At 40.3% G+C, this 14,746-nt stretch overlaps 1 protein-coding gene across 3 annotated transcripts in view; it reads right to left on the bottom strand.

Moving 5' to 3' along the window:
- Nucleotides 1-5,802: 5,802 nt before the first annotated feature.
- LOC115210923 (tRNA-dihydrouridine(20a/20b) synthase [NAD(P)+]-like) overlaps nt 5,803-14,746 on the bottom strand; it is a 165,299-nt gene continuing 156,355 nt past the window's right edge. For all 3 annotated transcript variants that reach the window (XM_036501862.1, XM_029779709.2, XM_029779708.2), the window contains 3 exons: nt 11,890-11,975; nt 7,274-7,486; nt 5,803-6,124 (listed from right to left, as the gene is read on the bottom strand). In XM_036501862.1, the coding sequence (XP_036357755.1) occupies nt 7,298-7,486; nt 11,890-11,975 (275 nt within the window). In that variant the 3' untranslated portion in view covers nt 5,803-6,124; nt 7,274-7,297. The remainder of the gene's footprint in view (nt 6,125-7,273; nt 7,487-11,889; nt 11,976-14,746) is intronic.

The raw sequence follows: 14,746 nt of genomic DNA, 5'->3' as shown, positions 1-14,746 counted from the left end.
AGAAGGGGGTGGATAATTCTTACTTGGATTTAGTGGTTCAGTGAAAGAGACTGGTAGAATAAGGACTAGCCTTGAAAAAATTAATTACAGGGATCGTTTTATTTAACTAAAACCTTCAAGAAGGTGCCCCAGGTCAGCTCCACTCAAACAACTGCAAAAAACCCCCAAAAAACAAAAAAAAAAAACCCTCTTCAATGCATGCCCAGGGACAAGATTGAACTCTGTATCAGGATGCTTCTATATTGCTTGCTATTGTCTCCACCCACAAGTGCATTGAGACAACAGAAATACCTAGTTTGAAAATAATGTAAACCTACGAGACTAATGTAATCAATAACTAATCATTAGAATAGATTTAAATATCTCATATTTTTGTATAAGTAGTGGATAAGGGTACTATGGTGACAAACAAGACAGTGAGGTAGATGGAGGTTTCAGTCTCAGGTAGGGGTTGTGACATGATCTCATTTATTTATTTTTTTTCTGTAAATGGAGAAAGTGGAGGAAAAAAAAAAACTGAATACTTTCACAAAGAGCCTCATCAGTATAGGTCAAGATTGAACCTTTGTTAAAGAGGTTTGTGTGTTGCTATGTCCATGTCTTTACCCACAAGACCACTGAGACAACGGCAATAACTAGTTTGAAAATGATGTATTTAAACCTATCAGACTAATGTAGTCAATGACCAATCACTAGAATAGATTTAAATATCTCTTACTTTGTATAAGTAGTATTACTGGCTTTGTAGCCTAGTGGATAAGGGTGTTTGGTGACAGAGAAGACTGAGGTAGATGGAGGTTTCAGTCTCAGGTAGGGATTAGTGATATGATCTCATTTAGTTTTATTTTTCTCTAGAGAAGGGGGAAGGAAAAAAAAGGCCATGAGCCAAGATTGAACCTTTGTCCAAGGGGTATATGTGTTGCTATGTCTGTATGTCTGTCTTTACCCACGGGACCATTGAGACAAGAGCAATAGCTAGTTTGAAAATGATATATAAAAGCTATTTGATCTTATATAAAAGCTATTTGATGTGGTGGTGTTCATGGTTTTCTGTGACTTTAGTAATATTTGAGAGGAGAATGTGAAATGCTCCAGAACACAACATGCTACCTGATTCAGGAATTGATCTCGCAGCCTTAATGATTATAAGCTGAACACCCTAACCACAAGGCTGTGCACTTTCATGACAAAGTCAGTAGAGTGATGGGTTGATTTCCATTTATATCCTGGGTTCAAGTCCTGCCAAGTCCAGCTTGGCCTTTCATTCTTCTGGGGCTAGTAAAATAAAGTATGGGCCATGACTGCTGAGAACATGTATAAGCTCGCAAGGAATGAATCCAGTATGACCCAATGGATGTGTAATGTCAGTGTTAATTCAAATATATATTATATATATATATAATATAATATAATATAATATAATATATATAATGTAAACCAGGTAGTTCATGATGGAGTCATACCCAATGACTGGCGTAACAGCACCATAGTCAACTGCTACAAGGGTGAAGGTGATGCTCTAGATAGAAATAACTACAGGGGTATTAAACTGCTGGATCAGGTGATGAAGGTCACGGAGAGGGTCATAGTCCATCTCATTAGGAAGAGAGTCTGCTTAGATGAGATGCAGTTCGGTTTTGTTCCAGGTAAAAGCACCACTGATGCCATATTCCTGGTTTGACAACTGCAGGAGAAATACCTAGCTAAAGATAAACCCCTCTACTTAGCTTTTGTGGACTTGGAGAAAGCCTTTCACAGGGTCCCCGATCCCTGATCAGTGGGCAATGCCAGGTGATGAAGGTCAAGAGAGGGTCATAGTCCATCTCATTAGGGAGAGAGTCTGCTTAGATGAGATGCAGTTCGGTTTTGTTCCAGGTAAAAGCACCACTGATGCCATATTCCTGGTTTGACAACTGCAGGAGAAATACCTAGCTAAAGATAAACCCCTCTACTTAGCTTTTGTGGACTTGGAGAAAGCCTTTGACAGGGTCCCCGATCCCTGATCAGGTGGGCAATGCCAGGTGATGAAGGTCACAGAGAGGGTCATAGTCCATCTCATTAGGGAGAGAGTCTGCTTAGATGAGATGCAGTTCGGTTTTGTTCCAGGTAAAAGCACCACTGATGCCATATTCCTGGTTTGACAACTGCAGGAGAAATACCTAGCTAAAGATAAACCCCTCTACTTAGCTTTTGTGGACTTGGAGAAAGCCTTTGACAGGGTCCCCGATCCCTGATCAGGTGGGCAATGCCAGGTGATGAAGGTCACGGAGAGGGTCATAGTCCATCTCATTAGGAAGAGAGTCTGCTTAGATGAGATGCAGTTCGGTTTTGTTCCAGGTAAAAGCACCACTGATGCCATATTCCTGGTTTGACAACTGCAGGAGAAATACCTAGCTAAAGATAAACCCCTCTACTTAGCTTTTGTGGACTTGGAGAAAGCCTTTCACAGGGTCCCCGATCCCTGATCAGGTGGGCAATGCCAGGTGATGAAGGTCACAGAGAGGGTCATAGTCCATCTCATTAGGGAGAGAGTCTGCTTAGATGAGATGCAGTTCGGTTTTGTTCCAGGTAAAAACACCACTGATGCCATATTCCTGGTTTGACAACTGCAGGAGAAATACCTAGCTAAAGATAAACCCCTCTACTTAGCTTTTGTGGACTTGGAGAAAGCCTTTCACAGGGTCCCCGATCCCTGATCAGGTGGGCAATGCCAGGTGATGAAGGTCACAGAGAGGGTCATAGTCCATCTCATTAGGGAGAGAGTCTGCTTAGATGAGATGCAGTTCGGTTTTGTTCCAGGTAAAAACACCACTGATGCCATATTCCTGGTTTGACAACTGCAGGAGAAATACCTAGCTAAAGATAAACCCCTCTACTTAGCTTTTGTGGACTTTGAGAAAGCCTTTGACAGGGTCCCCGATCCCTTATCAGGTGGGCAATGCCAGGTGATGGTCACAGAGAGGGTCATAGTCCATCTCATTAGGGAGAGAGTCTGCTTAGATGAGATGCAGTTCGGTTTTGTTCCAGGTAAGAGCACCACTGATGCCATATTCCTGGTTTGACAACTGCAGGAGAAATACCTAGCTAAAGAGAAACCCCTCTACTTAGCTTTTGTGGACTTGGAGAAAGCCTTTGACAGGGTCCCCGATCCCTTATCTGGTGGGCAATGCGGAAACTGGAGATTGACGAATGGTTGATAAGGGCTGTATAGGCCCTATACAGAGAGGCCGTTAGTAAGGTTAGGATTGGCAATGAGTATATTGAAGAATTATCTTTCGGCAAAAGTGCATTCAGCATCCTATCCACAAACAGTCTACAATAAATATAAAGGACTGGACCAGATGCTTTTAATGTATCACATTTGGTCCCTCTTCTTAACCCTTTAGCATTTGAACCGGCCATATCCGGCCAAAAATATTCTGCCTGTTTTATGTTCAAACTGGCCAGATCTGGTCTCTCACACCAACCCTACAATATCGTTTTAGAAATTAACAGCTACCTCATCAAAATCTCATGGCTACAAGATAATGAATGATTAGTTCAAAACAATGTGGATAAAAAAGGATTAATTTTGGCAGAATAATGCGAACACTAAAGGGTTAATCTAATTTCACAGTTCACACTGTAGTCAGCTTAGTTGTTCATCTTGATTACACAGGATTAGAATAAATTACTGCACAATAGTTTTATTATATAACACACTCACCGGTAAAATTTCCACTTATTTCGTCTTATTTTCCTAAAATTTTCGTTACGTCTTGCAACCTTTTCAATAGTCTTGACTCTCTTACTTTTAGGAAAATAAGACAAAATAAGTGGAAATTTTACCGGTGAGTGTGTTATATAATAAGGTACTAAAAGAGAATGACTCTCCTCAGTTTTATTAGTATATTACAATATAATACAGCCAGTAGTATATTATAGCTCACATGAGCAAGACACAATAACTGCTTGCACCGGATTACTGATGACAAAAATATTCCACAGACTACTTTGCAATTGAAGGTTAGATGGGGCATGGACACATGCTCCATCAAACAAGCCACATAGTCATGAACAAGTGGATTTTAAATTGTAAATATATATACACACACATATGTGCAGGTGGCACGTAAAAAGCACCCACTACACTCACGGAGTGGTTGGCGTTAGGAAGGGCATCCAGCTGTAGAAACATTGCCAAATTAGACTGGAGCCTGGTGCAGCCTTCTGGCTTCCCAGAACCCCGGTCGAACCGTCCAACCCATGCTAGCATGGAGAACGGACGTTAAACGACGATGATATATGTATAAAAAAGTAAAGATGTGTATTTTAATCACCCAGTGAACAGGAAGAGGCTGTGTGCACAACCTGCATGGCTGGTAAGGTTGGTTGTTATGTTCAGCTTAAATATATTCGTCAATGTTCACAAAAGAAAGAACTGTGCGCAAGGAGAGAATACCAGAGGGTTGATGTTCTGAGGAAAAAGGATTAGGCTGACTTGTTGGTTGTGGGGAACCTGACAAAATAAAGGAGAAAGAGAGGTATTTTGGGTGGGCTGGAGTGGAGGCAGTAAGCAACTAGCTAGATGTGGTGTTGTAGCAATAAAAAAGATAGAGAGAAGAGACTTTGCAGTATGTAGGTAAGTTACCAGTTAATTCATTGGTCTTCAACTACATCTGCTAACTCATGAAGCCGTCTAATTACGGATAATGTATCTACATACAAGCATACCCATCTAACACCCGTGGACATATTTACAAAGTCAGAAAACAGCACAGCTCCCATGACTTTAGGAAACATTTTTTCACGCTGAGAGTTGCTGAAGCATGGAACAAACTGCCGGCATCGGTTGTTAGTAGTCAGAGCACTGCATCCTTCAAAACTTCCATGCTTCCTGAGATTCGCCAACACTACACCTGATTTTCTCCCCTCCATACACACACAGGCATGTATCTGACTCATACATTGTTCACTTTCCAGACATTTCTACATTACTGCATATGCTTTATATGCACTTTCTGACAAGTTGTGGTGCATCTGAGCACTATACAATTAATTTCATTATTATTATTATTATTATACTCCATCAAATAGTTTGCATTTCTAGTGTCTAGTTTGACTTCTCTCAGAATTCACTAAGGAGTGTTGGCTTTAAAGACTGTCCTTAGAAATTACTTTCTAAAATAGGGTCCTGGTTGTCAACTGCAGAATTTTAAACAGAAGAAACAAGTTGTATACTCTTTTACATGTTTCAGTCATTTGACTGCGGCCATGCTGGAGCACCGCCTCTAGTCAAGCAAATCGACCCCGGGATTTATTCTTTGTAAGCCCAGTACTTATTCTATCAGTCTCTTTTGCCGAACCGCTAAGTGACGGGGACGTAAACACACCAGCATCGGTTGTCAAGCAATGCTAGGAGGACAAACACAGACACACAAACACATACACATACATACATATACATATATATATATATACATATATACGACAGGCTTCTTTCAGTTTCCGTCTACCAAATCCACTCACAAGGCATTGGTCGGCCCGGGGCTATAGCAGAAGACACTTGCCCAAGGTGCCACACAGTGGGACTGAACCCGGAACCATGTGGTTGGTTAGCAAGCTAACTTACTACACAGCCACTCTTGAGTATGTAAATCATTTTAGCATCGTGCGAGAGTCTTCAGTAAATGAGTTACTGTAACATGATCCCTCTCATTATGGGTCTGGACATACAACCTGTTCATTGTAGGTACACCAAATTGAGTTGCCAGCTACTGCCAAAGTTGCAATTATCAAACACAATACATTTTTCTTTTTTTTTTAAATTTCATTTCTGACTTACAGGAAATTCTTAAAACAAAAATTACAAATAAAAAAAAGAAAATCAACTGAAATTCTGTTAAAAGTATCCCTGAGTGATTTGAAAGTAATCATCTTGAATCCGGTATTGAACACAGTGCACATGACATATCTCTTGTAGTCTGCTGAATTGGAACATTCTTTACTAGAATTTTAGATTCTGTTACTTTTCATCCTGGGGAAGAAACCAGAAGTCTTAGTGGAATAAGACTCTTTGGTATTTTACATATCACTTCTTTTGCCAAACACAACATATGAAATATCTTTCTGTATTTTGGTACCACTAGAAAAAAAAAAATGTAAAAAAATACAAAAAGAAGTTGTTGGATCATTTCAAATAATACATTTTTCAAAGGAGCAAGTTATCATCATTAGCATAGTTATATGGGTAAGAAATTCATTTCACAATCATATGGTTTTGGGATCAGTTCTACTGTGCAGCATCTTGGGCAAGCGTTATCTATTGTAATCCTGGATTGGCCCCTACTTTATGAGTAAATTAAGCAAACCAAAATTGTCCAAAGCCTACCATAATGCATGTACTTACAAACAAAAGTGTAATGAAAGCTTCTTTACCTGAAAAGCAGGTAAGGATTAGTGACAGAAATAGCACCTTGCTGTAAAAACAATGCCTAAGTAATATGAATATGTATTCATCTAACTCATGCAAGCATGGAAAAGTGGATGTAAAACATGCAAATGAAGTGTGAAGGGAGCTAAGATACTCAGCTGTATTGAATAAAAAACTGCTGTATGACCATATGACAACATTTCGATAAGTTAACTGTTTTTGTAAATTTATTTTTATTGATTTATTCTCATTTCACTCACTGGTGGGATAATTTTGAAAAATTTGTTTCCAAGGCGCAGGAGTAGCTGTGTCGTAAGTAGCTTGCTTACCAACCACATGGTTCCAGGTTCATTCCCACTGCGTGGCACCTTGGGCAAGTGTCTTCTATTATAGCCTCGGGTCCACCAAAGCCTTGTGAGTAGATTTGGTAGACAGGAAACTGAAAGAAGCCCATCATATATATGTATGTATGTATATATATATATATATATGTGTGTGTGTGTGTGTGTGTGTGTTTGTCCCCCCCAACATTGCTTGACAACCGATGGTGGTGTGTTTACGTCCCTGTAACTTCGGGGTTTGGTAAAAAGAGACCAATAGAATAAGTACTAGGCTTCCAAAGAATAAGTCCTGGGGTCGATTTGCTCAGCTAAAAGGTGGTGCTCCAGCATGACCACAGTCAAATGCCTGAAACGAGTAAAAGAGTAAGCAAATATTTTTTACAGTTGGCTGTTTTCCCTTCTGTTTAGTCAACCATGAAAATCGGAATGTATGGCTAGCCAGAAAGGTTAATGCATGCCTACTTATTTACCGTAAATTTTATAGTAAAGATCACTCTAATGAAATCTAAAACATACTTACAATCGCTGTTGGTAGAAGTTGATGTTAAGATTTAACAGGTATTCTAGGAGCAGAGATACCAAAGTTCTCCTTTAAGAACTGAAGTACAGATGAGGTGCTGGCTAAAGATGCGAAGACTGTTTGTTCAGCACGACTCATTGCTTTTTGTAACATAAATGTTAGATGATGGTGGAAACACTGGAATGATGTTCCAGTCGACAGTGCCAGATATATCTAATCAAAAGAGAAGAAACAGAATCATAGTTACAGTGATAAGTCTTTGAGGTATAGTAACATTAAGATGTAGAGGAAGATAGTCTAGTATTTAGATTAGTTCTCAACTGGCGTCTATATATAAGATTTTTTGGAGGTTCACACAGCAAAATAGTAAAGTGGAGATCCACAATAATGTTCTAAGGGCCCCTGAAAAGATTTTGATTTAGATGTATTGGTATTTATTACAAAAAAAAAAACAACATGGTTCAGCCTTCACAAGTTAATATATGAAAAACAAAATAGGAATTTTGAAAGAAGTATCTATAAAACTAGTTTTTAAACCAGCGAATGGCTATGGGGGTTCTCCAGAATAAAATAAAGGGGGTCCATAAGTAAAAAAAAAAAAATTGTTAAGAGCCCTTGGTTTAGATGTATTAAGATGGGGTAGCATTGAGGTGTGGAGTAGAAATATAGAACAAAGGAGAGAATCATGAACAAGAAGCAGAAGTGACATAGTGGCAGGGGCCTGGGAGAGATCAGTGATATGGCAGCAAAAAGAGGGGTATTAGTGATGGGGTAGTCAGGAGAAGGGGAAGTGACATGACAGCAGGGGCCAGTAACATAGCAGTAGGAAGAAGGGGTCAATGACATGACACTAGAAATAGGAGAAATGTTAATGGCATGGTAGTAGGGAGCAGAAAAGGTGGGGTCAGTGACATTCTATTAGGGCCAAGACAGGGCTAAACAACAACATAATGGCTTTTTACAGTAAGTTCAAAAATAGTGTGGCACTTGTTTTTTCTTTATTGTAGTTATAGAAATGAATATGCTATGAGAAATAAAGTGAGTGGCTGTGTGGTAAGTAGCTTGTCTACTAACCACATGGTTCTGGGTTCAGTCCCACTGTGTGGCACCTTGGGCAAGTGTCTTCTACTATAGCTTCGGGCCGACCAAAGCCTTGTGAGTGGATTTGGTAGACGGAAACTGAAAGAAGCTCGTCGTATATATGTGTATATATATATATATATATATATATATATATATATATATATATATATATATATGCGTGTGTGTGTTTGTGTGTCTGTGTTTGTCCCCTAGCATTGCTTGACAACCGATGCTGGTGTGTTTACGTCCCCGTAACTTAGCGGTTCGGCAAAAGAGACCGATAGAATAAGTACTAGGCTTACAAAGAATAAGACCTGGAGGTGATTTGCTAAACTAAAGGTGGTGCTCCAGCATGGCCGCAGTCAAATGACTGAAACAAGTAAAAGAGTAAAAAGAAAAAGAGAGAGACCAGGAAAAAAAAAAGGCACACTAACTAAAAAAAACTAGTTCCCTCCTCTCTTCTCCCCATTAGCCTTTCTATACGGGCTATGGACCGATCATTTCCTCTGTAACACTAAATTGAAATTACAAGTTTGTACTTTTCATCTTCTGTTAGCATGGGTTAACTAGGTCTACCACCTCAAATATTTCTGTGACCTTTTGAAAACTTTGACCCTTTCCATACCAACATGCATCAGACTACCCCTGGCCATCTGACCACCATGCTTGAAGTGGTAGTGGTTGTGGTTGTGATGCTAGTAGTGGTGATGATGTGATTGTTGGCAGTAGTGGTTGTGGTGGTTATAGGTGAGCTGTGATGGTAGTGGGGGCAATAGTGGCAACAATGGTATATCCATGCTTTTGCCTAAATGAGGATCAAATGCATGCAGTGGTATGACAGTCTGGACATGAAAGACCCTGGTGGCATTTGAACTCAGAACGTGGCCATCTGACACCAAATGTTCTCTTTTAAAGTGAAAATCTATTATCAAAAGGCAGGTTATGTTCTAAACACCAACTTAACAATAACAAAGTTGTTTTAATAAACTCTTCTTCGTTTTCGAAATTAACTGAAACAAGGGCAGCGTATTTCAACCAAAATATTGTAACAAAGGTGGGATTAAAGCTGGATTCGTTGATGTAACAACAACCAGTTACTTATGAAAGGAAAGTATACCAAGACAGATTGAGACAAGGAAGAGTTATGTCCCTTTTATAGGGTTTCAAGTGACATACACTTATTCTTTTCTATTGGAAGCACAAGGCCTCAAATTTTGGGGAAGGGATTAATAAAGTCGATTACATCGGCCCCAGTGCGTAACTGATACTTAATTTATCAACCCCCGAAAGGATGAAAAGCAAAGCCGACCCTGGTGGCATTTGAACTCAGAACATGAAGACAGATGAAATACTTATTTCTTTACTGCCCACAAGGGGCTACACACAGAGGGGACAAACAAGGACAGACAAACGGGTTAAGTCGATTACATTGACCCCAGTGCTTAACTGGTACTTAATTTATCGACCCCGAAAGGATGAATGGCAAAGTCGACCTCAGCGGAATTTGAACTCAGAATGTAACGGCAGACGAAATACAGCTACGCATTTCGCCCAGTGTGCTAACAATTCTGCCAGCTCACCACCCTCAGTGACATATACTTACTGAAATAGTAAATTGTTTGTAATAGGTCTGAATCTTCATTAACGTCCATTTTTCCATGCTAACATGTGTCCGATGGAATTTGTTGAGGCAGATTTTCTACAGCCGGATGCTCTTCCTGTTGCCAACCCACCCTTATTTTCCTATGATCAGATATGTCTTGGAAGAATAAGGAATGAAGGAGACTACTTGCATGAGGGTAACACTTGCTTACAATGATCCCACAGTGCCAAGGCAAGGAGACAAAAACACACAGACACATTTGCCTGAGGGAGATTTCTTCTCTGTTCAGCTCTCTTCAGAGTTTCCTAACACATTGAGCACATTGCAACATACTACACACACACACACACACACACACACGATGGATTTCTTTCAGTTTCCATTGACTTGTAACAGGATGAGAGGTCTCCACACTGGATGGGTGCAGCTTGCATCCTTTACATTAAATATTAATCGAAGAAAGAGTCAAGATTTCCGATTAACTTCAACTGTATAAATATTTATTCTTTGATTCGCAATATAAACATTTCCTTCTTCTGGGTGAATCGGCAACTTAGGAGCTCATCGGCAGTAGTCAAGTGGAGGGAATCAATCCTGCCCGTTCAAACATAGCGAGAATGTGCCACGAGGTAGCAGCTTGAGAGAGCTGCTGCAGACACGTCTGTATTGTTCAGATGTTAGCGTCAAAAGGTAAAAAAATACAAGAGAATTTCGCTGCTGCTAGTTTTCTGCGCATGCGCATGAGGGAACTTCTGGAAGATTCCAACCCTGCTCATGCGTGTTGGAGATTTCCAAGATGGCGTCACTACAGACTAAATCCACTTAAAATGGCTTTGGAATTGAACCTGAAACCATGTAGTCAGGAAGCAAACTTCTTACCACACAACCATGCCTAGGCCTAAATGCAAACCACAAAACTGAAGTAGCACACGTTTCATAGAATGAAGTTTCATTGTTTAACTCCAGGTTAGCTCAGATCAAAATCCAAGTAGATAAATGGCCAAACAATTTGATAAAAGCCACAGATTTCATGTTTCATCTACAGCCTGAAACATAGTTGGCTAGGAAAGGTATCAAACTAAAGAAAAAAACGCCCTAAATTGGTATGTGTAAGTAAGATGTACTCCTCCGACCTGTCCAGGGCAGTAACTTAGAACATGAACCAACTTGTACCATGATGACCTGTCCAACCCATGCCAGGATAAAAAGAGAACATGACAATGATGATGATGGATGTGGTGGTGAAGGTTGTAGTGATGGTTGTGGTGACAGCTGTGATCGTGATGGTGGTTGTGGTATGGTTGTTGGTAGTGGTGGTTGTGGTTGAGGTGGTAGTGAAGTTGTGATGATAGTGGGAGCAATAGTGGCAACAATGGAATACCATGCTTGAAGTGGTAGTGGTTGTGGTTGTGATGCTGGTGGTGGTGGTGATGATGCGATTGTTGGCAGTAGTGCCTTTGCCTAACAGAGGATCAAATACATGCAGTGGTATGACAGTCTGGACATGAAAGACGCTTTAATACACGTGAGAGATAATACTGATTAAGTAGGGAATAAAGAGAGAAATGGATAGTGTTCACTATATTAGCAACTGGGATGCAGTTGCCAGCAACAGTGGAGAATGGTGACGTACCGTAAAAGAGGGAACACAAAGGAGTGACAGAGGGAGAGAGGAGAAATGGAAAGACAAGAAAAGATGTCAACAAGAAACTATGACAGTACAACCAGCCAGGCAAAGTCTTCGCTACATTTGCGGCACCTGCCAGAGGGAGTGTTTGTCCAGGATAGGACTATACAGCCACAGCAGGAGATGTATCAGGACATGAGATGTAAAAGCCGGACTAGACTATTTTATGCGCAGCTCCATTGTCTCCCGAGACAGAAAGGATGCCAACAACAACAAAGAGAGAAATGGATAGTGTTTACTCACCCAGTCTTTAACACATTCTTCTGGAGTTGACTGGTAACCAGCAAACATAGATGGGTTGGATAGGATACCACGAGCAGCCATTATACCTAGAAAATCAGATAATAAATACGTCTTTGTCAGTTGTACAGTTTAATGAATTTAAAGAATAGTAATGAGTAATGCCCCCTCCCCTCTCAAAGATTCCTTGTCTTGCAAGTTATTTGGTGACCCTGCTGGTGCTGGTGCCATGTAAAAAAGCATCCAGTCTACACTGTGAAGTGGTTGGCATTTGGAAGGACATCCAGCTGTAAAAACCCTGCCAAAACTGACCTTGCCTGTGCTGGTGCCACATAAAAAGTACTCAGTCCACTCTACAGGGTGGTTGGTGTTAGGAAGAATATCAAGCTATAAAACCCATGCCAAAAGAGACACAATAGCCTGGTGTAGTCGTCTACCTGGCCAGCTCCTGTCATAATGTCCAACTCATGCCAGCATGGAAGACAAATGTTAAATGATGATGATGATGATGATGAATACAAAGTTAAATTCTTTAGATGAGTTTTCATCATCATCATCATCATCATTGATTTGATTCAGGTTTATTCTTATTCTTAGTAAAATTTATGTGGGTAGTGGGTTACTACCTGTAACCTTAGGTATCCACAATCTTTCAATAGTCTTCCAAGTACTCGAGACCCTCCTGATATTCTTTCCTGTCCCTAAGAGGCAAACTTTCTGTAGAAGCTCTACAGCGCATTCTAATCCAATCTCCTTTAACCATTTCTCTATATCTTTGCTTACAGTCCCTCAATGCACCACTTATTATAGGCACAACCTTTACGATCTTCATATTCCAAATTTTTGCAATTTCAAATCTTAAGGGATTGTATTTTCTTTTTGTCTTTCGTGTTTTTTATTTACAATCCTGGAATCATGATTATTATTATTATTATTATTATTATTATTATTATTATTAGAGGTAGACCCAGGAAAACCTGGGACGAGGTGGTGAAGCACGACCTTCGAACTTTAGGTCTCACCAAGGAAATGACTAGAGACCGAGACCTATGGAAGTATGCTGTGCGTGAGAAGACCTGGCAGGACAAGTGAGACCATAACCAGTGGCCTTCTACATGGGATGTAGCCAGTCCACTTATGCATACCTTTCCTTCTTGGGACACAAAACTCCACTTGTGAAGACCTGTTGAGGCAAGTGAGAATCAGAACCTAAATCGAAGTCGATCAACATCAATGGAAATTGCAGCTGTGATACCAGTGCTAGTGGCACGTGAACCTTACTGCCTCCCCCTGAAATTGCCAGGCCTTGTGTCAGAATTTGAAACCATTACTACTACTACTACTACTACTACTACTACTACTACTACTACTACTACAAAACCGCCACCACCACCACCACCATCATGATGGTGGTGGAAGGCAATTTACTTTTCATCTTTCTGAGATTGATAAAACAAATACCAATGAGGTACTGAGATTGATTTCATTGACTTATATCCCACCCTTTCAAAATTTCAGGCTTTCTGCCAATGTTTGAAAGTATTATTACTACAGATGAAAGCTTTTGTGCATAGTGAGAGATGGTTTCTTCAAATGCTCAGAAGACTCCCTAGAAGTATGAGGTAGCTTCTGTTCATCAGCAGTGGAAGAGAGTGCTCCAAAAGCAAAACTTTCATTGCTTTCTTTCCAAACCTTCCTTGGTTTCCTTTTCTTGAATTCCTTAACCCTTTTGATACCAACCCGCCTGAAACTGCCTCTGACTCTGTAGTACAAATGTCTTGTTTTCAAAAGTTCTGAATTAAAATTTCCCACTTAGTCATAATTTATGTTCTTAACACTAACTTAATGATAACGAAGTTATTTTACTAAATTCTTTGTTATATTTAAAATTAATTGAAAGAAACACAGAAAATCTCAACAGAAATATGGTAACAAAAGGGTTAATTGAAACGCCAACCTCTATATCAGTGCTTTTCAAACTTTTTGCCGAAGCGGAACCCCAAGGAAACATTCCACTGGCTCGAGGAATCCCTGTGCAATAATTTAATAGTCTTATGCACACACATCTGCACAGGAGAATTAAAAATTACTGCCGATTTTAGCACTTTTGTAACTTCTTGCGGAACCCCTGGACTGTACTGGCGGAACCCTGGTTGAAAACCACTGCTCTATATGAACCCCATGTCTGAACCAGTACAGTCTTGTCCCCTGAAAGCTGCATCTGATTCATCTTGTACCTGGTTTTTGCTTCAGCTCCCTTATGCTTCTGTCAATCATGTGCATACACTAACATATATCCAGAGAGCATGACTGCTTCATTTTAACAGAAGGAACCAGTGGGAACAGGAAACTGAGGAGGACACAAAAGAAGTGATGACAGCTGATCTCAAGAGGCTAAACCTCAGGAAGGAGATGACAAAGGGCTACAACAAACAGTAAGGAAGACCCATCCTACTCAAGCATAACAATAATAATAATAAGCGCAGGAGTGGCTGTGTGGTAAGTAGCTTGCTTACCAACCACATGGTTCTGGGTTCAGTCTCACTGCGTGACACCTTGGGCAAGTGTCTTCTGTGCTATAGCCTCGGGTTGACCAAAACCTTGTAAATGGATTTGATAGATGGAAACTGAAAGAAGCCCGTCGTATATATGTATATGTGTGTGTGTGTGCACGTGTTTGTCCTCCCAATATCGCCTGACAACTGATACTGGTGTGTTTATGTCCCCATAACTTAGCGGTTTGGCCTAAAGAGACCGATAGAATAAATACTAGGCTTACAAAGAATAAGTCCTGGGGTTGATGTGCTCAACTAAAGGCAGTGCTCCAGCATGGCTGCAGTCAAATGACTGAAACAAGTAA

This window comes from Octopus sinensis, linkage group LG4 (genome assembly GCF_006345805.1).
Source record: "Octopus sinensis linkage group LG4, ASM634580v1, whole genome shotgun sequence".
In the NCBI taxonomy this organism is placed as follows: Eukaryota; Metazoa; Mollusca; class Cephalopoda; order Octopoda; family Octopodidae; genus Octopus; species Octopus sinensis.
The sequence above is the reverse complement of the archived record's forward strand: the minus strand, read 5'-3'. Positions and strand labels throughout refer to the sequence as shown.